Source organism: Oryctolagus cuniculus, chromosome 18 (genome assembly GCF_051225735.1).
Source record: "Oryctolagus cuniculus isolate XC-2025 breed Fujian yellow rabbit chromosome 18, ASM5122573v1, whole genome shotgun sequence".
NCBI lineage: Eukaryota > Metazoa > Chordata > Mammalia > Lagomorpha > Leporidae > Oryctolagus > Oryctolagus cuniculus.
In genome coordinates, this window is record NC_142884.1 from 62,721 (window position 1) to 85,363 (window position 22,643).

General features: G+C 57.4%; 1 protein-coding gene across 5 annotated transcripts; it reads left to right on the forward strand.

The window, feature by feature from the left end:
• The first annotated feature begins 9,500 nt into the window (after positions 1–9,500).
• Positions 9,501–21,546, forward strand: LOC103345286 (myeloid zinc finger 1). Of its 5 annotated transcripts, none has more exons than XM_051835266.3 (6): positions 9,501–9,740; positions 15,156–15,591; positions 16,015–16,186; positions 16,527–16,585; positions 16,692–16,812; positions 19,411–21,546. In XM_051835266.3, exons 1-6 carry the CDS (start codon positions 9,568–9,570, stop codon positions 20,820–20,822), a joined length of 2,373 nt encoding a protein of 790 aa, XP_051691226.3. In that variant the 5' UTR covers positions 9,501–9,567; the 3' UTR covers positions 20,823–21,546. The 5 variants fall into 5 exon arrangements, with proteins under 5 accessions (XP_051691226.3, XP_069919435.2, XP_051691229.2 ...); XM_070063334.2 differs by having other exon boundaries at positions 9,510–9,740; positions 15,224–15,591; XM_051835269.3 differs by lacking the exon at positions 9,501–9,740 and adding an exon at positions 10,118–10,256.
• Positions 21,547–22,643: the final 1,097 nt, after the last annotated feature.

Consider the following 22,643-nt stretch of genomic DNA (forward strand, 5'->3'; position numbering starts at 1 on the left):
TGGCACAGGCACTTTGGAAGACAAAGCCAAGCATGGTCTCATCATACGAGATACGAGCCAACAATTGCACTCCTAAGCATTTAGACAACTGCTTTGAAAACATATCTGGGGGCCGGCGCCGCAGCTCAATAGGCTAATCCTCCGCCTAGCGGCACCGGCACACCAGATTCTAGTCCCAGTCGGGGCACCGGATTCTGTCCCGGTTGCTCCTCTTTCAGTCCAGCTCTCTGCTATGGCCCGGGAGTGCAGTGGAGGATGGCCCAGGTGCTTGGGCCCCTGCACCCATGGGAGACCAGAAGAAGCACCTGGCTCCTGCCTTCAGATCAGCGCGGTGCACCGGCCGCAGCGCACAAGCCACGGCGGCCATTGGAGGGTGAACCAACAGCAAAAGGAAGACCTTTCTCTCTGTCTCTCTCTCTTTATCTCACTGTCCACTCTGCCTGTAAAAAAAAAAAAAGAAAGAAAGAAAGAAAGAAAAGAAAAGAAAAGAAAACATATCTGGGGCCAGCATCATGGTACACAGGGTTAAGCCATTGCCTGTGAAGCTGGCATCCCATAGGAGCACTGGTTCAAGTCCCTGCTACTCTACTTCCAATCCAGATCTCTGTTAACACACCTGGGAAAGCATCAGAAGATGTCCCAAGTGGCTCCTGACTCTGGCCTGGTCCAGTCCCAGCTGTTGTGGGCATTTGGGGAGTGACCCAGCAGGTAGAGGATCTCTCTCTCTCTCTCTCTCTCTCTCTCTCTCTCTCCCCCCCCCCTCCTTCCCTCCCTTTCTTTCTCCTTCCCTCTTTCCCTCACTTTCAGTAACTCTGCCTTTTAAATAAATAGTGTTCAAGGCCAGCGCCATGGCTCACTAGGCTAATCCTCCACCTGTGGCGCCGGCACACCGGGTTCTAGTCCCGGTCAGGGTGCCGGATTCTGTCCTGGTTGCCCCTCTTCCAGGCCAGCTCTCTGCTGTGGCCCAGGAAGGCAGTGAAGGATGGCCCAAGTGCTTGGGCCCTGCACCCACATGGGAGACCAGGAGAAGCACCTGGCTCCTGGCTTCCGATCAGTGCAGCGCACCGGCTGCAGCGGCCATTGGAGGGTAAACCAACGGAAAAGGAAGACCTTTCCCTCTCTGTCCCTCTCTCTCACTGTCCACTCTGCCTGTCCAATAAATAAATAAATAAATAGTGTTTAAAAAAGAAAACTTACATCCAAACCCATAAAACAAACAAACCCAAAAAACTCAACACACCGTTATGTACAGCAGGTTTCTCCATTTGACCTTCCAGAGATGAAGGAGTAACCCATCCGGGGGACATGGCTGCAATGGATACCACCCAGCCAAGGACAGGGATGTCGACAAAGGCGGCAGCAACATGGGTGAACCCAACGCCACATTACTGAGTGAAAGAAGCCAGCTGAAGGTGCAGCGTGCCTGTCCCATTTATCAAGAAAACGGAAGACTACAGAGACGCTAAACAAACTTGTGGACAGAATGGCTGCTTCTCCTCCAGTAGACAAATGTCTGCTCTCCTCCCACATGGGACCACTTCAGGACCAGTTCTGAGAAAGCTCTGTATGGGGCGGCAGTGAGGGGGAAGTAGTGAAATAGACTTAAAATTTACCATTTGGGGGCCGGCACTGTGGCATAGTGGGTTAAGCTGCTGCCTGCTGTGCTGGCATCCCATATGGGCGCCAGTTTGAGTCCTGGCTGCTCCATTTCCGATCCAGCTCCCTGCTATGGCCTGGGAAAACAACACAAGATGGCCCAAGTCCTTGAGCCCCTGCACCCATGTGGGAGACCCAGATGAAGGTTTTGGCTCCTGGCTTTGGCCTGGTCCAGCCCTGGCTGCTGTGGCCACTTGGAAAGTGAGCCAGTGGATAGAAGATCTGTCTATCTCTCCTTCTTTCTCGGTAACTGCCTTTCAAACAAATAAATCTTTTTTTTTTTTTTGACAGAGTTTAGTGAGAGAGAGAGACAGAGAGAAAGGTCTTCCTTCCATTGGTTCACCCCCCAAATGGCCGCTACGGCCAGCGCGCTGTGCTGATCCGAAGCCAGGAGCCCGGTGCTTCCTCCTGGTCTTCCATGTGGGTGCCGGGCTCAAGGACTTGGGTCATCCTTCACTGCCTTTCCAGGCTACAGCAGAGAGCTGGACTGGAAGAGGAGCAACCAGGACAGAACTGGCGCCCCAGCTGGGACTAGAACCTGGGGTGCTGGTGCCGCAGGCAGAGGATTAGCCTAGTGAGCCGTGGCACCGGCCACAAATAAATCTTAAAAAAAAAAAAACACACAAAAAACTTGTGCACAAATGTTCATGTGCACTAGTCACAACACCTAAATGTGAAAAAAAATCAAAATTTCTATCAAGAGATGCATAAGCAAGTTAAATAGGGTGAGTCCATGCAATGGAATTATATTCAGCCATAAAAGAGCTGAGTTGCTGATATTCCATACAGTGTGGAAGAACCTGGAATATTGTGCTAAATCAAATACATGCCAAAGGTCATAGAGCGTATGAGTCCATTTATATGAAAGTACCAGAAACCCAGAGACAGAAGCAGATTAGCAGTTGCCAGGGTTCAGAGGGAGGGGAGAATGGGAACACTGCCTAGTTGGTATAGGAGGTTTCCTTCAAGGTAATGAAAATGTTTTAGAACTAAGCTGATGGGGCCGGTGCTGTGGCATAGTGGATAAAGCCGCCACCTGCAGTGCCAGCATCCCATATGGGTGCCAGTTCAAGTCCTGGCTGCTCCACTTCTGATCCAGCTCTCTGCTATGGCCTGGGAAAGCAGTAGAAGATGGCCCAAGTCTTTGGGTTCCTGCACCCACATGGGAGACCCAGAAGCAGCTCCTGGCTCCTAGCTCCTGGCTTCAGATCAGCAGCTCCAGCCATTGCGACCAACTGGGGAGTGAACCAGTGGATAGAAAGACCTCTCTCTCTCTCTCTCTGCCTCACCTTCTCTTTCTGTGTAACTCTGACTTTCAAATAAATAAATAAATCTTAAAAAAAAAAACTGATGGTTGCACAATATTGTACCTGCACTGTTATTAAGTTAAAAACAGTTAATTTAGGGGCTGGCTTTGTGGCACAGCAGGTTAAGCCACTGCCTGCAGTGCCAGCATCGCATATGGTTGCTGGTTTGAGTCCCATCTGCTCCACTTCTGATCTAGCTCCCTGCTAATGTGCCTGAGGGAGCAGCACAAGTCCTTGGGCCCTTGCATCCATGTGCAAACCTAGAAAGAGTTCCAGGCTCTTGACTTCAGCTTGGCCCAGCCCCGGCTATTGTGGCCATCTCGGGGGTGAACCAGTAGATGGAAGATCTCTCTGACTGTCTCTCCCTCTCTCTGTAACTCTTTCAAATAAATATATAAACTTGTTTAAAATTAATTTTGTATTATGTGAATTTTATCTCAATATTTTTTAAAGATTTATTTATTTATTTGAAAGTCAGAGTTACAGAGAGAGAGAGAGAGAGAGAGAGGTCTTCCATCCGATGGTTCACTTCCCAGTTGGCAGCAACAGCTGGAGCTGCGCTGATCCAAAGCCAGGAGCCAGGAGCTTCTTCCAGGTCTCCCACATGGGTGCAGAGGCCCAAGGACTTGGGCCATCTTCTACTGCTTTCCCAGGCCATAGCAGAGAGAGTGGAGCAGCCAGGTCTCGAACCGGCACCCATATGGGATGCCAGTGCTTCAGGCCAGGGCGTTAACACACTGCACCACAATGCCGGCCCCTTTACCTCAATATTTAAAAAGCTCCAATCACCGGGGTTTGCTTGCTGGGGTAAGTCCCCCTCCCACAGTGCTCCTTAGCCTGGCATTTGCATCCATCCGCATCCAGCTCTGCCTGGAGCTGACTAGCCATACTCTGGATACCTGTGTTACAGTCACACTGTCCACTCAGCTCCTAAGTCCAATGGCTATATCTCATCCCAGGTCCAGGCCACCTTCTCCAGATGCCTTCACGGATGTGAGACTCGGGATTCACAGGGTCCTTGAAGCCAGCCAACCTGGATATAATCTAGACCTCAGATTTATATCCAGAAATAGTCCAGGATATAATCCAGACCTCAGACTTGTCCTGTCTCAGTGAGGGGAAATCAGAATTTCCCGAGACGTGCAGGCATCTTGCTCAGGTGAACTAACAGCTACTGCTAAGCATGGTTTGTCCTGTGTGCAGAGAGGAAGGTGAGGTCCACGTGGTGAATCACAGCTTCCAAGTGGTTCACACTCGGGTTCCAGCCCAGAACCAGGTCTCCAGGTGCCTCTCGGGGAAGCGTATGAGTCACATGAACACAAGCCTGGGCCACACAGGACAGGCTCCCAGCCGTGAAAGTCACCTGCAGATCACGGAGGTGGCCAGGTCCCACCAGCAATCTGTAGCCCCTGTTATAATACACCAGCCTGGGGGGCTGCCCAGAGGACAGCTCCAGGGAGTGAAGTCATTGGTTTTGCTGTTGTTTTTCAACTTTCCTGTGATGTTCTTTTTTAATTTTTTTATTTATTTAAAGGGAACAAATCTCATGCATTTCATATATACAGTTTTAAGAGCATAATAATGATACTTCCTATCCTACCTTCCCTCGCCCTCCTTCTTTTATTATTTTTATTTTAATTTTTACAATGAAATAATTTCAATTTATAATCACAAGCTTAACCCTACTTACATTTGCTCAACAAGTAATAAGCAGAAAAACCATTCACTGCTTCTCAAAACTATAGGCAAAGGCTATAAACAATCATTGAATCTCAAAACGTCAATGTGCACTCTGTTACCCAATCAGGAGAAACGTATGATATTTGTCTTTTGAGGACTGACTTATTTCACCAAGCATAATGGTCACCAATTACATCCATCTAGCTAGCTGTTTTAACGGCCTGGCTACACTGTATCACCTCCACACTGTGTTCCAGTGGCCAGCGGAGTTTTGATGAGGCTGGAGCACAGCCCCTTCAGGAAACACCAGAGGAGCTTTGGCTCAGGTGCCTGGTGGGAGCAGGCGTGCCCCCGTGGTGTTGTCAGGATAATGACATTATAAAGGCCATGGGTGCGGGTCGTGGGTCTGCAGCCATGCTGGACATTTCCAGCTAGCTCTGGTTACAAGGTGGCCACACTGTGGAACTGGCAGCTCCGGGGAAAGGGATGGGGGTTGCTGGTGGTGGGAACTGGACTGGCAGGGTGCACAGAAACCGGGGCCTGGCTTGTGCACACAGAGGGACAGGAGCTTGGACAGTGCACAGAAAGGCACTCGTCATGAAGGCCGGGCGAGGCTGTCGGCTGGGCCGGCTGCCGCACAGGTCGGCTGTGACAGTCAAACCCTGAATCAGCTGGGGCTGTCAATTACTGATGCTGGCCATCCTGTGGTCAGGCAAGGAGCTGTCCAGCCTCGGCTCAGCCACAGCTGTGCCTCATCCATCCACTCTGCTGCACGTCAGCAAGGAGCTGTCACATCCTAGTTCCTCCCCTCGCTCCCTGCATTCCCACAGCATTAGCAACGCCTATATAAATTTCTAAATTGGCAAATAAATGCATTAATTTTGAGCATGTTCTTTGGCTTGAACTTTCTCCACTCTGTTAAATAATGTCAGTTTCATTTCAGAGCCCGTTCTCTAGTGCTGGGGACAGGGATAGGGACCCTCTTCTCTTGGGGACACAAACACTTTATGGCTAGGGTGCTAAATGGGAGCAGCAGCCAGTGTCCTCGCGACTTGCCTTTCCTGGCAAAGAACTTCTGCTCTGGGCTTCCACCTTGCTCCACCAGGGGCAGAGTGGAGGAAGGGGCCTCTCGGTGGCACTGACCTGAGGCTTAGCCTCTGTGGCACAAAGCTGAACTGAGAAGGGCTGGCAGCCTGACTCTCCAAGAGCTTGCCCTGTCTCTTCTCAGGGAGCGGGAAGAAGAAAGAGCCCCATCTTCTCAGCCACATAGATGGGGTGCAGCTTCTGTCCAGCTGGGTTTGGAGTGAAGGGGAGGGGCAGGTCTTAAAGTGCCCCAGAATCTCACTGTTCTTAACAAGATTCTGTTGATTTTCCTGAATAGTTTTCCTCAGATGTTGTATGCCCTTGGGTGAATTTCCAGAGGCCTTCGATGGTTGAGGTTTTTTGAAAAACTATTTTATTTATTTGAAAGGCAGAGTTACAAACAGAGAGGAAGATACAGAGAGAGAGAGACAGAGACAGAGAGACAGAGACCTTCCAACCATTGGATCTCCAAATGGCCACAAAAGCCAGGGCTGGCCGGCACCGCGGCTCACTAGGCTAATCCTCCACCTTGCGGTCCCGGCACACTGGGTTCTAGTCCCGGTCGGGGCGCCGGATTCTGTCCCGGTTGCCCCTCTTCCAGGCCAGCTCTCTGCTGTGGCCCGGGAGTGCAGTGGAGGATGGCCCAAGTGCTTGGGCCCTGCACCCCATGGGAGACCAGGAGAAGTACCTGGCTCCTGCCATCGGATCAGAACAGCACGCCAGCCGTGGCGGCCATTGGAGGGTGAACCAACGGCAAAAAGGAAGAACTTTCTCTCTGTCTCTCTGTCTCTCTCTCTCTGTCCACTCTGCCTGTAAAAAAAAAAAAAAAAAAGCCAGGGCTGAGCAAGGATGAAGCCAGGATCCCAGAATTCCATCTGGGTCTCCCATGTGGGTAGCAGGGGCCCAAACACTTGAATCATCTTCCACTGTTTTCCCATGTGCATTAGCAGGGAATTGGATCAGAAGTGGAGCAGCCAGGACTTGATGCCCATATGGGATGCTGGGGTCATGGGCCCAGGCTTAACCCAACGCATCACAACATCAGCCTCAAAACATCATAAATCTTAATTCTCCAAGTGATATGTATTTCCCTATTTTAAGTTTAAATAAATTCAAGTAAATAGGAATATGTTTCTTTTTTTAAAGCTCACAGGTTGCCCAGCGCTGTGGCTCAATAGGCTAATCCTCCACCTGTGGCGCCAGCACCCCGGGTTCTAGTCCCGGTTGGGGCACCAGATTCTGTCCTGATTGCCCCTCTTCCAGGCCAGCTCTCTGCTATGGCCCGGGAGTGCAGTGGAGGATGGCCCAAGGGAGACCAGGAGGAAGCACCTGGCTCCTGGCTTCGGATCGGTGCAGTGCGCTGGCTGCAGCGGCCATTGCGGGGTGAACCAATGGAAAAGGAAGACCTTTCTCTCTGTCTCTTTCTCTCTCTCTCACTGTCCACTCTGCCTGTCTAAAAAAATTTTTTAAAAAGCTCACAGATTAATATTCTTCATTAAATTTCTGTTCATGTAATATTAACTGATATAGGAATCCAAAGTGTGGCCAAATAATATGGGTTAAAATATTTTCCTTCACTTCCTGCTGTGTGACATTGGACTAATCCAGGAATGATACTGAACTCATACGATAAACAGAAAATGACAATTATTTTACTAGTTTCAAAAAGCTATGCTGAGCCACCGCTGCAGCTCACTAGGCTAATCCTCCGCTTGCGGCGCCGGCACCCCGGGTTCTAGTCCTGGTTGGGGCACTGGATTCTGTCCCAGTTGCTCCTCTTCCAGTCCAGCTCTCTGCTGTAACCTGGGAAGGCAGTGAAGGATGGCCCAAGTCCCTGGGCCCTGCACCCGCATGGGAGACCAGGAGGAAACACCTGGCTCCTGGCTTCGGATCGGCGCAGCGCGCCAGCCATAGCGGCCATTTGGGAGGTGAACCAATGGAAGGAAGACCTTTCTCTCTGTCTCTCTCTCTCTAACTCTGCCTGTCAAAAAAAAAAAAAAAAAAAAAAAAAGCTATGCTGAGGCCAGCACTGTGGCACAGTATGTTAATCCTCCACCTGCAGCAAAAACACCCCATATGGGCTCTGGTTCTAGTCCCAGCTGCTCCTCTTCTGATCCAGTTCCCTGCTATGGCCTAGGAAAGCAGTGGAAGATGGCCCAAGTACTTGGGCCCCTGCACCCACATGTGAGACTCGGAAGAATCTCCTGGCTCCTGGCTTCGGAGCAGCACAGCTCTGACTGTTGCAGCCATTTAGGGAGTGAAGCAGCAGATGGAATACCTTTCTCTCTGTCTCTCTATCTCTCTCACGGTCTGTAACTCTACCTCTCAAATAAATAAATAAATATTAAAAAAAAAAACTATGCCGGGGCTGTCATTGTGCAGTGGATTAGGCCACCATCTGTAATGCCGGGATCCCATATGGGCATGAAGCACCTGCTGCTCCGCTTCCAATCCAGATCCCTGCTGATGTGCCTGGGAGGGGAGTGGAAAAAGACTTAGATAGCTGGGCTCCTGCTACCCATGTCGGACAGAGAGAGGAATTCCTGGCTCCTGGCTTTGGCCTGACCCAGACCTGGCTGCTGCAGCCATTTGTGGAGTGAAACAGTAGATGAAAGATATCTGTCTCTCTGTCTGTTGCTCCACCTTTCCTTTTTCTTTATTTTTTTTTAAGATTTATTTATTTATTTGAAAGTCAGAGTTACACAGAGAAAGGAGAGGTGAGAGAGAGACAGAGAGAGAGAGAGGTCTTCCATCTGATGGTTCACTCCCCAAATGGCCACAATGGCCGGAGCTAGGCAGAACTGAAAAGTGCAAGGCCAGACAAAGAGCTGCTTGTTGACCTACAGGAGGACACACTGGACAGAAAGCATGCGCACCCCATCAGCGTTTCACGAGTTAGCATCTAACTGCACAGCATCTGGACTCAGACCAAAACCAGCCATCTTCTTGTCTCACTGTCAAGAGTCGCTCAAGTTTTCCTGCGACTCTTTATGTCTTCTTCCCATCACTTTTCTCTGAGTCTTTTAAATCTGTCGGTCCTTTTCCCCCTTGTTACCTGTACACCTGCTGGTCCCTTGAGTCTCAGTGTCTGCACTTCCTGTCTCTGAGCATCCACTCTCCTCCATCCTTTCCTGACCTCTCTCCCTCTTGCTAGCTGTTCTAGCACAGCTGTCTTCTCTCTCCCGCTCGATTCTAACTCCCTCTAGTGAGAGTCGAAATCCCTCTTTCAGACACGTCTCTGACCACCTATCCTCACATCAAGTCTCTGCCCCTGGCAGGCTCCGGAAGTCTCCCCTCTGCTCTCTCTTCTCCCTCTCTCGGCATCTCTCTGCCCTATTCCCTTCTTGTGCACACCCTCATCCCACCTCCCCCATTGCCTTTCTTTTCTTTTGTTTCCTAAGATCTATTTATTTGAAAGACAGAGGGAGACAGAGGGAGATCTTCCATCAGCAGGTTCACTCCCCCGGATGGCATGGTCACAACAGGCTGAAGCCGGAGGACCAGAACTCCATCCAGGTCTCCGGCATCACGTGGGTGCAGGTGCCCACGGACTTGGGGCATCTTCTACTGCTCTCCCAGGCCACAGCAGAGAGCAGGATCGGAAGTGGAGCAGCCGGGACTGGAACCGGCGCCCATCGGCAGGACTTCACCCACTAGCCACAGCGCCAGCCCCCACCACTGCCTTTCAAACGCCTGCCCGGCTGCCTGGCCAGGTCCAGAGTGGTCACCAGGTTACCATGGAGACCCCCAGGTCCCGCCCCGCGCAGGCGCAAGTGGGGGGCCGTACCGACGGCCTCTCCCGGAAAGCGGAGCCAAAGCGCCCGTCCCGACAGGGGTTGCCATGGAGACGCAAGCTCTCGGCGTCCCGGGGAGGGCTGTGATTGGCGCAGACTCCTGCGGTAGACCTGAACGAGGCGCGGTAGGGGACATGCGCGGTCTGGAAGGCGGTCCTGCGGTCCACCGCCCCTCGGGAAGTCTGCGCTCGCCGACAAGGGCCGGACGCCTGGATTCGAGGCAGGCAGCGTGGGAAGAAGCGGCCGGGAGTGCGAGCTCATAGCGACCACCGCCACCCTCAGGGGCCGGGGTGGGAGGCGGGCAGAAACGGAGGCGGCGGGCGCGGGGGGAGGGCGGGGAGACGCCGGGCTGGGGCGCGAAGCATCCTGGGAGACGTAGTCTGGCCGGGGTGGAGGCTCGGCCAGCGCGCATGCTCACGAGCGCGGAGCGGCCCGCGGGGCGCAGGAGGGCTCGGCGGTTGTGGTTGGGTCCCTACCGCCCGGCGTTGCCGGGAGCGCGGGACCGGGTCCCGTCAGTCAGCACTCGCTGCCAGGGCGGCGGGCTGTGCTGCCAGGGCGCCGCCGGCACCCGACGTGGCGTGCTGGACTCTGGGAGATGTAGTTCTGGACCTTCGCAGGGACTCGCCGGCTCGGCGGCGACCCACATTTCCCCCAGGGTTTCAGCTGGGCTGGGAGCTCGAGGAGCAGAATTCTGACTCAAGCGCTCAGGTAGCCCTCGGGGTTGATGCCACCAAAGGTACGTGGGCGGTGGCTGTGGCACCACCCTCAGTAAGCAGATTCGTGCACAATCCCCAGCTGCGGGAGCGTTGTGAGCAGGGCGGTAAGCCCCGTTTGCAGATGAGCGGACAAGATCGCAGACGTGTGGAATCAGAATCTTGGACCGTCATTGCTGGTCCTGGTCCGGCGGTCTTGGGCCATTTGTAGGCCTCTGGAAGCTGCTTCCTCACCCCCCAGCCCCACCTGAATCAGACAGTCGTAGAGATGGAGCATCGTGTGGTGTGATAAGTTGGGTTCAGGGGACGGGACCAAGTAAGGGAAGCTGGGCCACACGAGTTATTTTGCACGGTTGAGATGCGGGATGAGGCTGGGAGGGAGCAGTAGGTGGTACAGGTGCTGGGAGGGAGTGGGCAGCAGGTGGTGCAGGTGTGGGAGGGAGTGGGCAGCAGGTGGTGCAGGTGCTGGGAGGGAGTGGGCAGCAGATGGTGCAGGTGTGGGAGGGAGTGGGCAGCAGGTGGTGCAGGTGTGGGAGGGAGTGGGCAGCAGTTGTACAGGTGTGGGAGGGAGTGGGCAGTAGGTGGTGCAGGTGTGGGAGGGAGTGGGCAGTAGGTGGTACAGGTGTGGGAGGGAGTGGGCAGCAGATGGTGCAGGTGTGGGAGGGAGTGGGCAGTAGGTGGTGCAGGTGTGGGAGGGAGTGGGCAGTAGGTGGTGCAGGTGTGGGAGGGAGTGGGCAGTAGGTGGTGCAGGTGTGGGAGGGAGTGGGCAGTAGGTGGTGCAGGTGTGGGAGGGAGTGGGCAGTAGGTGGTGCAGGTGTGGGAGGGAGTGGGCAGTAGGTGGTGCAGGTGTGGGAGGGAGTGGGCAGTAGGTGGTGCAGGTGTGGGAGGGAGTGGGCAGTAGGTGGTGCAGGTGTGGGAGGGAGTGGGCAGCAGGTGGTGCAGGTGCGGGAGGGAGTGGGAAGCAGTGGTACAGGTGTGGGAGGGAGTGGGCAGTAGGTGGTGCAGGTGTGGGAGGGAGTGGGCAGCAGGTGGTGCAGGTGTGGGAGGGAGTGGGCAGCAGGTGGTGCAGGTGTGGGAGGGAGTGGGCAGCAGGTGGTGCAGGTGTGGGAGGGAGTGGGCAGCAGGTGGTGCAGGTGTGGGAGGGAGTGGGCAGTAGGTGGTGCAGGTGTGGGAGGGAGTGGGCAGCAGGTGGTGCAGGTGTGGGAGGGAGTGGGCAGTAGGTGGTGCAGGTGCGGGAGGGAGTGGGCAGCAGGTGGTGCAGGTGTGGGAGGGAGTGGGCAGTAGGTGGTGCAGGTGTGGGAGGGAGTGGGCAGTAGGTGGTGCAGGTGTGGGAGGGAGTGGGCAGCAGGTGGTGCAGGTGCTGGGAGGGAGTGGGCAGTAGGTGGTGCAGGTGTGGGAGGGAGTGGGCAGCAGGTGGTGCAGGTGCTGGGAGGGAGTGGGCAGTAGGTGGTGCAGGTGTGGGAGGGAGTGGGCAGTAGGTGGTGCAGGTGTGGGAGGGAGTGGGCAGCAGGTGGTGCAGGTGTGGGAGGGAGTGGGCAGCAGGTGGTGCAGGTGCTGGCAGGGAGTGGGTAGCAGGTGGTGCAGGTGTGGGAGGGAGTGGGCAGTAGGTGGTGCAGGTGCGGGAGGGAGTGGGCAGTAGGTGGTGCAGGTGTGGGAGGGAGTGGGCAGCAGGTGGTGCAGGTGTGGGAGGGAGTGGGCAGTAGGTGGTGCAGGTGTGGGAGGGAGTGGGCAGCAGGTGGTGCAGGTGCTGGGAGGGAGTGGGCAGTAGGTGGTGCAGGTGTGGGAGGGAGTGGGCAGTAGGTGGTGCAGGTGTGGGAGGGAGTGGGCAGCAGGTGGTGCAGGTGTGGGAGGGAGTGGGCAGTAGGTGGTGCAGGTGTGGGAGGGAGTGGGCAGTAGGTGGTACAGGTGTGGGAGGGAGTGGGCAGTAGGTGGTGCAGGTGTGGGAGGGAGTGGGCAGTAGGTGGTGCAGGTGCGGGAGGGAGTGGGCAGTAGGTGGTGCAGGTGTGGGAGGGAGTGGGCAGCAGGTGGTGCAGGTGTGGGAGGGAGTGGGCAGTAGGTGGTGCAGGTGTGGGAGGGAGTGGGCAGTAGGTGGTGCAGGTGTGGGAGGGAGTGGGCAGTAGGTGGTGCAGGTGTGGGAGGGAGTGGGCAGTAGGTGGTGCAGGTGCTGGGAGGGAGTGGGTAGCAGGTGGTGCAGGTGTGGGAGGGAGTGGGCAGTAGGTGGTGTAGGTGTGGGAGGGAGTGGGCAGTAGGTGGTGCAGGTGTGGGAGGGAGTGGGCAGCAGGTGGTGCAGGTGTGGGAGGGAGTGGGCAGTAGGTGGTACAGGTGTGGGAGGGAGTGGGCAGTAGGTGGTACAGGTGCGGGAGGGAGTGGGCAGTAGGTGGTGCAGGTGTGGGAGGGAGTGGGTAGTAGGTGGTGCAGGTGTGGGAGGGAGTGGGCAGTAGGTGGTGCAGGTGCTGGGAGGGAGTGGGTAGCAGGTGGTGCAGGTGTGGGAGGGAGTGGGTAGCAGGTGGTGCAGGTGTGGGAGGGAGTGGGCAGTAGGTGGTGCAGGTGTGGGAGGGAGTGGGCAGCAGGTGGTGCAGGTGTGGGAGGGAGTGGGCAGTAGGTGGTGCAGGTGTGGGAGGGAGTGGGTAGTAGGTGGTGCAGGTGTGGGAGGGAGTGGGTAGCAGATGGTGCAGGTGTGGGAGGGAGTGGGCAGCAGTTGTACAGGTGTGGGAGGGAGTGGGCAGTAGGTGGTGCAGGTGTGGGAGGGAGTGGGCAGCAGGTGGTGCAGGTGTGGGAGGGAGTGGGCAGCAGGTGGTGCAGGTGTGGGAGGGAGTGGGCAGTAGGTGGTACAGGTGCGGGAGGGAGTGGGCAGCAGGTGGTGCAGGTGTGGGAGGGAGTGGGCAGTAGGTGGTGCAGGTGCTGGGAGGGAGTGGGCAGTAGGTGGTGCAGGTGTGGGAGGGAGTGGGCAGTAGGTGGTACAGGTGTGGGAGGGAGTGGGCAGTAGGTGGTGCAGGTGCTGGGAGGGAGTGGGCAGCAGGTGGTGCAGGTGTGGGAGGGAGTGGGCAGCAGGTGGTGCAGGTGTGGGAGGGAGTGGGCAGCAGGTGGTGCAGGTGTGGGAGGGAGTGGGCAGCAGTTGTACAGGTGTGGGAGGGAGTGGGCAGCAGGTGGTACAGGTGTGGGAGGGAGTGGGCAGCAGTTGTACAGGTGTGGGAGGGAGTGGGCAGCAGGTGGTGCAGGTGTGGGAGGGAGTGGGCAGTAGGTGGTGCAGGTGTGGGAGGGAGTGGGCAGCAGGTGGTGCAGGTGTGGGAGGGAGTGGGCAGTAGGTGGTGCAGGTGCTGGGAGGGAGTGGGCAGCAGGTGGTGCAGGTGTGGGAGGGAGTGGGCAGCAGGTGGTACAGGTGCGGGAGGGAGTGGGTAGCAGGTGGTGCAGGTGCGGGAGGGAGTGGGCAGTAGGTGGTGCAGGTGCGGGAGGGAGTGGGCAGTAGGTGGTGCAGGTGCGGGAGGGAGTGGGTAGCAGGTGGTACAGGTGCGGGAGGGAGTGGGCAGTAGGTGGTGCAGGTGTGGGAGGGAGTGGGCAGTAGGTGGTGCAGGTGTGGGAGGGAGTGGGCAGTAGGTGGTGCAGGTGCGGGAGGGAGTGGGCAGCAGGTGGTGCAGGTGTGGGAGGGAGTGGGCAGCAGGTGGTGCAGGTGTGGGAGGGAGTGGGCAGTAGGTGGTGCTGGTCCCCAGGCAGTAGGTGGTACAGGTGTGGGAGGGAGTGGGCAGCAGGTGGTGCAGGTGCTGGGAGGGAGTGGGCAGTAGGTGGTGCAGGTGTGGGAGGGAGTGGGCAGTAGGTGGTACAGGTGCGGGAGGGAGTGGGCAGTAGGTGGTGCAGGTGTGGGAGGGAGTGGGCAGCAGGTGGTACAGGTGTGGGAGGGAGTGGGCAGTAGGTGGTACAGGTGTGGGAGGGAGTGGGCAGTAGGTGGTGCAGGTGCTGGGAGGGAGTGGGCAGCAGGTGGTGCAGGTGTGGGAGGGAGTGGGCAGTAGGTGGTGCAGGTGCGGGAGGGAGTGGGCAGTAGGTGGTGCAGGTGCGGGAGGGAGTGGGTAGCAGGTGGTGCAGGTGTGGGAGGGAGTGGGCAGCAGGTGGTGCAGGTGTGGGAGGGAGTGGGCAGCAGGTGGTGCAGGTGTGGGAGGGAGTGGGCAGTAGGTGGTGCAGGTGTGGGAGGGAGTGGGCAGCAGGTGGTGCAGGTGTGGGAGGGAGTGGGCAGCAGGTGGTGCAGGTGTGGGAGGGAGTGGGCAGCAGGTGGTGCAGGTGTGGGAGGGAGTGGGCAGTAGGTGGTGCAGGTGTGGGAGGGAGTGGGTAGTAGGTGGTGCAGGTGCTGGGAGGGAGTGGGCAGCAGGTGGTGCAGGTGCTGGGAGGGAGTGGGCAGCAGGTGGTGCAGGTGTGGGAGGGAGTGGGCAGTAGGTGGTGCAGGTGTGGGAGGGAGTGGGCAGTAGGTGGTGCAGGTGTGGGAGGGAGTGGGCAGCAGGTGGTGCAGGTGTGGGAGGGAGTGGGCAGTAGGTGGTGCAGGTGTGGGAGGGAGTGGGCAGCAGTTGTACAGGTGTGGGAGGGAGTAGGCAGCAGGTGGTGTAGGTGTGGGAGCGAGTGGGCAGCAGGTGGTACAGGTGTGTCCACCTGGTAGGACAGCACAGAGCAGGGATGAGACTGCGCTCATGGAAGGTGGCTGTATTTAGGAGAAGGTCTCCTCTAGGCCTAAGAAACACTGTTTGGGGTAAGAGCTACCAGACTCCACACAGGCCCAGCTAAGAAGCCAGCAGCAGTGGCTCAGTGGAAGCGCCCAGCCCCGACAGCCCTGGGCGTGGCCCGTGCTTGTCTGCTCATCTGCCCTCCAAGCGGGGCAGGTTGGAGGTTCATTCAGTGGGTGTTCTAGCTGTGTGTGCTGCCACTGTCTGTGCTTGCTCTAGGGGCAGACAACGGCCTCAGAGAGCTGCTCTGTTGCTCTCAATGAGACCAGCTGGGCTGGGCTCCGCAGGTGGCACACCCCCAGAAGACGAGGGGCCTTTCACGGTGAAGCTGGAGGACTCCGAGGAGGAAGGCGAAGCTGCCCTGTGGGACCCAGGCCCCGAGGCCGCACGCCTGCGCTTCCGGTGTTTCCGCTACGAGGAGGCAGTGGGTCCCCGAGAGGCCCTGGCCCGGCTCCGAGAGCTGTGTCGGGACTGGCTGCAGCCGGATGTGCACTCCAAGGAGCAGATGCTGGAGCTGCTGGTGCTGGAGCAGTTCCTGGGCGCGCTGCCCCCCGAGATCCAGGTTCATGTGCAGGGGCAGCAGCCAGGCAGCCCCGAGGAGGCTGCTACCTTGGTTGACAGGCTTCGCCAGGAGCCAGGCGGGCCTCGGCGATGGGTGAGTCAGTGGCCCTGAGCAGAGGGGTCAGGCCGGAGCGCTGTCCAGCTGCGCTTTACTCTGGGGGTGGGGGGAGGTGCCGTAGTCACACACATGCATATCCCTGTGGGAGAGGAGGGACCACACTGCAGTAGACTGCAAGGCTGCCCAGGGCAGGGAGGGGTTCCAGAGCCAGCCTCACCAGCCCATTCTTGCATCACCTGGGAACTACAGGATGGGAGAGAGGAGGGTACCAGGTAGTGCTGTGTGTCAGCAGGAAAGCAACTTTACTTCCTGACTGGAGCCCAGAGGAGGTAGGTCCTTGAAGGACTTAGGTTTACCAGGCAGATCTGTGGGGTCCTGGAATGGGTGGGTGTCCCTGAACTCCAAGCCGCACACAGCCCTATTTTCTGCTTGGCCCTCATGGTGGGGACACCTCCACAGGTCACAGTCCATGTGCAGGGCCAAGAGGTCCTATCAGAGAGGATGGACCCCTCCAGCTTCCATTCTCTACCTCAAACTCCAGAGCCTGGGCCCAAGATACTGCCTGAGGCCATGCAGCAGTCACCACTGGGCCTACAGGTGAAAGAGGAGCCAGAGGTTACAGAAGACCCAGGTGAGGGTGGGCAGGGACCAGGGTGGCCTGGACTAGGCAGTCTGAGTCCACTGAGCCGCACCCCTGTTAGATGGAATGGTTCCCATCTCTCACCCAGTCGGGTCTCCCCTCTGACTCACCCCCCTTTAGATGTCAGCCCTGACGGCCACAGCCCCACTTCCACAGCTGTCCCCTGGCATGCAAGCCACCTCATACCACTGCAGCTTGACCCCTCACCTCCCAGGGTACCCTGCTTTGCCCCACCCCAGCCCATACCCAGATCTTCTCCCTGCCTAAGTCCTGGCTCACGGCACACCAGTGAGAACTCCCTTGGACTGCCTGACCCACTCTTTCTCTCTAGAGCTTCTGGACTCTGGGCTTCTAGAGGCTGTACCCACCCTTCCACCTGAGGAGGCCCAGGTGAGCCCTGTACAGCCTGCGACCCACTCCCTGAGTCAGAGTGTCAGGGAGGCCCTCTGCCTGGGCCCAGCTGGGCATAAGTGAGCAGTGGCCACTCTGGTTTCAGGGCTGTGAGACAGCGCTGGACCAGGCCTCTCCACAGAGTGAGACTGGGCCTGAGGGGCCCTCATGGAAGGACTGCCCAGGGTCCCTATGGCATGAGGAAGCTGGAGACATCTTCTCTCCAGGTGAGTGAGACAGGACATGGTGGGGCTGGTTCTCCTAGTCTATAGCACCGGGGCCACTGGCCGTGCTCCTGGCCCCAAAACTCTCATTCCTCAAACCATCAGCCTGCTCTAGTATCTTCTGCCCTCAAGAGCCAGACACTGACCCCATGACTCCTCTAGCTTCTGCTCCCCAACACAGTAGTTTGAGAATGGGGTCTGTGTTTCCCATACCCACATCTTTGTTCTGACATGCCACACAGCCTCCAGACCTGGGCTTGCATCTGACTGGGAGGCTCAGGACCTGCCAACAGCAGGTTGGTACTGTGGGCATTCAGGAAGCATCTTGGTACAGAAAGCCCAAGGTCCTGCCCAATCACCTAGACATCCCAGGCCAGCGGCACCCTGCTGTCCACCTCTGCCATCATCCATGCTCCTCCCCTGCCCCCATCTTCTGTTCTTCCTGTGGTGTAGACACAAGGTCTTCTCATCCTTGGTTTACTCCCCTGTTTGGCAGGGGTGGGGCTATGAGGTGTTAAGTATTATCTGAGAAACAGGGATCCCATCTGCTGGTTTACTCCCCAGATGCCTGCCACTGCCAGTGCTAGGCCAGGCTGAAACTGGGACTGCAGTCACACGTGGGCGGCAGGGAGACCGCACCATCACATGTTGCTTCCCATGGTCTGCATTGGCAGGAAGCAGCTGGAATCAGGAGGTGGAGCCAGGAAATGAACCCTGGCACTCCAACCGGGAGGTGGGCATCTTAACGACTAGGCTAACACCAGCTCCCAGGAGGGGCTCTTACTAACTCTGTGTCAGACTTTAAAATCACCATTGTCAGTGAGTCGTTTTCACATCTCAGTTGTAGAAAATGACCTGGAATGTTTCTTTGATTTCCTTTTGCTCCACTGTTCTGTTCTCTTTGTCAGGATGCCTGTTACTTGGCCACTGGCCTCCGGTTCAAGTCCTCTAATATCTTGTTAGCCCCATTTTCCAATCTCTTTGTCTTTCTGCTCTATTTTCCAGGAAATTGTCTCACTTGTATCTCCCAGACCTTCACTTAGGATTTTCATTTTGTTAGCACACTTTTTATTTCCAAGAGTGTTTTCATTCTCTGAATGTTCATTCTCCACCCTCTTCCTGTTCTTTAGTTGCAGCAGATTTTCTTTCTTCCCTGAGAGCAGTTTTTGTTTGTTTGTTTTGTTTTTAGTTTTATTCTCCAAGTATAGTCTTTGTTCCCTGCAAGCTATCTGCTCATGCATAAGACAAGGGGACCACAAGTCTGGCTGGCAGCTCTGAGCCCCAGTTCTGCCGCTCCAGCCTTCAGCTGGCCTGGCCAAGCCTGAATTGTGCTGTGTGGCTAATGATTTCCTTGCTTCGCTCACAGTTCACATCCACAGTCTCTCAGCTTTCACCCAGCTACACCGACAGCACTGGCTCAAGCTCCTAGGCTGGTTCCTTCTCTGTAGCCCTGTTCTCCTCAGGTGGTACTTGCCATGTAACCGACTACACACACCCCCCACCCATCAACAGTGATTCCCCTTGGCCACTTCAGATATCTCTGTGTCCCCTGGCTAGTCCTGTGTCCCCCCTCAACTATGCCTCTTTGCATCCAGAAGTCTTTCTAATGTTTCCATCTTGAAGAACTAATGCATTCAGTTAGTGCCTCTTCCTCGCCTGTGTCACATAGTCTAGCTCCCCAACAGCCAACATCACCAGTTTCTTATGCACCCTTCCACCCTTCCAGAAAGATTCTGTATATAGAGGAGGAAGCATACAGCTATGTGCCACATAACACTTAGTCCCATGTGTCTCTTGGCTCTTACTGATTTATTGACACTCTTTGCCTCTGGAGAGTTTCAGTTTGTCACATGTCTTTAATTCTGGGGTGGTTTTTGCTCATTTCCGTTGATGCATTCTAATTTAACCTACTTTTTTTTTTTTTGATGTCTTATGGATTTTTTTGTTGCCCACTAAAGCTCTCACTACTGTCTCAAGTCTTCTTGGTTTAACCTCCTCCATGCTTCCTGTCTCTCCAGCCTCTGCCTCTCAGTTGCCCTTGCTACTGCCTGCTCCCTCATGCAGCCCCTCCCAGCAGAGTGCTCACCGTGTGGCTGGGACCTGCTGCTTTTCCTAGACACTCCCCACCAAGCTGCTCACATGCAGGCCTGGGGCTGTCTGTGCTCCAGTGCCCATTCTCAGCTTGCCCAGCCGCATGCATGAAGCCTCTGTTCCTCAGATGCCCCCCCCCCCCCAGGCTTCTCCCAAGGTACATGTACACCCCAGACCAGAGCCCAGGGGCCTGCAGCCCCGCCCCTCCCTGTTGCCTCCCTCCTCCCTCCTCCCTCACACCCGCCTGCTTCTCTGCCTTTGCAGAGGCCATCATTGCCCGCCCCAGCTGCTGCCTACGGCCCTTGCAGAAAGGCGACGTCTCCCAACTTAGGGCAGGCCTGGGGAGCTCCTCCCAGCTCTGCACCACTGCCTCCTCACGTCCCTGGCCTTGTCACCATTATCTGCCTCATTGGTCAGTTCCAGGGGCAGTTTCAGTGTGTCCCCAGGGATGAAGTGGGTCTGGGCATCGGGCACTCCATCAGAGATGAGTGGGTCCCCTTGTGTACACAGGATTTGCACTGCAGATGGACAGGGACCCTGCAGACCCAAGCACTGTGAGCTCCCACCTCCACATCCCCTGGGACCTCAGCATGGCGGGCCTCTCGGCCCAAATCCAGACACCCTCCCCTGAAGGTGGCTTCCAGTGCGCCAGCAACCTGGGAGGTGAGCAAGACCTCACAGACAGAGATTCCCGCCAGGCCGCCCTGATTGCCACCCGCTGGCACACCTCTAGGGGCCGGGGACGTGGCCGCCCTAGCACTGGCTCCCGGGCAGTTCGGGGCGGCTGCTGTGACGTGTGTGGCAAGGTGTTCAGCCAGCGCAGCAACCTGCTGAGGCACCAGAAGATACACACGGGCGAGCGACCATTCGTGTGCGGCGAGTGCGGCCGCAGCTTCAGCCGCAGCTCGCACCTGCTGCGCCACCAGCTGACACACACGGAGGAGCGGCCGTTTGTGTGCTGCGACTGCGGCCAGGGTTTCGTGCGCAGCGCACGCCTCGAGGAGCACCGCAGGGTGCACACGGGGGAGCAGCCCTTTCGTTGCACAGAGTGTGGCCAGAGCTTCCGGCAGCGCTCCAACCTGCTGCAGCACCAGCGCATCCACGGCGATCCCCCAGGCCCTGGCACCACACCCCCTGCCCCTCCCGGCGTGCCCGAGCCCCCCGGTCCCTTCCCGTGCAGTGAGTGCCGCGAGAGCTTCACGCGGCGCGCAGTGCTGCTGGAGCACCAGGCGGTGCACACGGGCGACAAGTCCTTCGGCTGCGTGGAGTGCGGAGAGCGCTTCGGGCGCCGCTCGGTGCTGCTGCAGCACCGGCGACTACACAGTGGCGAGCGCCCCTTCGCCTGCGCCGAGTGCGGCCAGAGCTTCCGCCAGCGCTCCAACCTCACCCAGCACCGGCGCATCCACACCGGGGAGCGGCCCTTCGCTTGCGCCGAGTGCGGCAAGACCTTCCGCCAGCGGCCCACGCTCACGCAGCACCTGCGTGTGCACACCGGCGAAAAGCCCTTTGCCTGCCCCGAGTGTGGCCAGCGCTTCAGCCAGCGCCTCAAGCTCACCCGCCACCAGAGGACACACACCGGGGAGAAGCCGTACCACTGCGGTGAGTGCGGCCTGGGCTTCACGCAGGTGTCGCGGCTCACCGAGCACCAGCGGATCCACACCGGCGAGCGGCCCTTCACCTGCCCCGAGTGCGGCCAGAGCTTCCGGCAGCACGCCAACCTCACCCAGCACCGGCGCATCCACACCGGGGAGCGGCCCTACAAATGTCCCGAGTGCGGCAAGACCTTCCGCCAGCGGCCCACACTCACACAGCACCTGCGCACCCACCGGCGAGAGAAGCCCTTCGCATGCCAGGACTGTGGGCGCTGTTTCCACCAGAGCACCAAGCTCATCCAGCACCAGCGTGTCCACAGCGTGGAGTAGCTCCAGCCAGCACGCCCTGCGTCCACTACCTCACAGTGTTGTGATCAGAGGTAGAGGCAGCCTGCCCGCCCGTGGTCCCCGCAGGTGCTTAATAAACAGTAAACAGAGTTGGGTCTGCACCCACTCGCTGCACTCCATCTGCAAGCCCCTCTCTGCCACCCTATCCAGCACTCCTCTGTGCCCACAAGTGACTGCTGGCAGCGCCTGCTGCCGTCTGAGAGGCTCCTGTACCTGCCTCTGGCTTGCCTAGAGGAACCGGCCCAGCAGCAGGTGCCCCAGAGCCGCCCTGGGCAGCCCAGCCTCCGCTCTTCCTGAGCGGCAGCCTTAGTATCCCAGACCCAGAGAGGAGCATGTGCTGGACACCAGCTCGTGACCAGCGTGTGCAAGGCGTTGTCGTCAGGCGGTCAGGGAATGGATGTCTGGCCTGGCAGTTGGGACACCAGTTAGGATGCCTGCACTCAGAGTCCCTGGTTTGATCCCCCAGCTCTGGCTCCTGAGTACGGCTTCCTCCCAGTTTAGACCCTAAAGGGCAAAGACTATGGCCCAAGTCGTGTGGGAGACCTGCCACTCGTGTGGGAGACCTGGGTTGAGTTCCTGGCTCCAGGCTCCAGAGCCCTGACCTTTGCAGGCATCTGGGAAATGAACTATCTGATGGGAGCTCCCTCACTGTGTGTGTGTCTGTCTGTCTCTCTGGCTCTCCAATAAATAAGACAGAGCCACTGTAGATGTTTAGCTTTTCTGCTCATCAGGTGTTAGATGTCTGTCGAGTGAAAATGGTAAATCTAGCTGTGGAGGAAGTGGGGCTCAGGAGGAACAACTTAAAAGCTCCAGTGAGACCCAGGCTCCTGAGGAGGGTGTACTGCTGGATGGGTCCAGGGGCCTGTTAGCCGGCAGTGAGGTCCTAAGGGCCTGGAACCGACAGCCTTCACTGGGGGTAGTGCTCAGTCAGTGCTGGGGTCTCCGGGCCCAGAGGAAAGGGCCTCATGGACACAGGATGAGACTCCTGCAGTGTGGATGTCCGTGAGAGGCCAGTGGACCTGCTTCTGGTTTCTGGAGGTGTGTAGAAACTGCTGCGTGGGAGGACCGATGCTGCAGGGCGAAGGGTGCTGCTGCTCTGCTGGAGGAGCCAGCCTGAACAGCTGCAGGTCAAGGCGGGTGTGTTTGCAGTCCCTGGCCTGCGCACTTCCCGAGCCCAGAGAGCTTAACCAGCAGCCCAGCCCTTGTCTGGGAGCAGTATTCCTCAGGCTCTCTCCTTGACACTGAGGCCCTTCCCCACGCCAGAGAGAACAGTCTTCTGTGTTGCTCCAAGTTAACACTGATGGTTGCCATGACACCACCACTCGCCACTCCCAGCTGAGCGGTCCAGTCACCCTCACCCTAACAGCATCGCACCATTCCTTTTAATGGTCACAAGCAGTGACGGCTTTCTCCCCTACCAGTGGAAGGAACCATTGGAGCGCTGGTCCTTATGGGGTCCCAGCACTGCCAGCTAAGAGTCCAGGATCCCATTTGGATCCACCAGGACTGCAGCCAGCTCCCCAGTGTGGGGGTCGCGCTGTGCCTGGCCTGTGATGCCTGCAACCTACACTCCTGCTCCCATTCTGGCTGTCCCCAGACCAAGCCAACCCAGTCCCCAGATGAGGGCCCAGCCAGCCAAGGTCATCAGGTGCAGCAGAAATATCAAACTGGCACAGGGCAAGCCACATGTTTGTAAAAGACTTTACACCTAGGAAGCCATCTCCCAGGTATAAATGCTAAGGTTTTATCTGGGAATTGAGATGTTCCAGGATTTTCCTGTTCCCACGTTTATAGCCAGTAGGC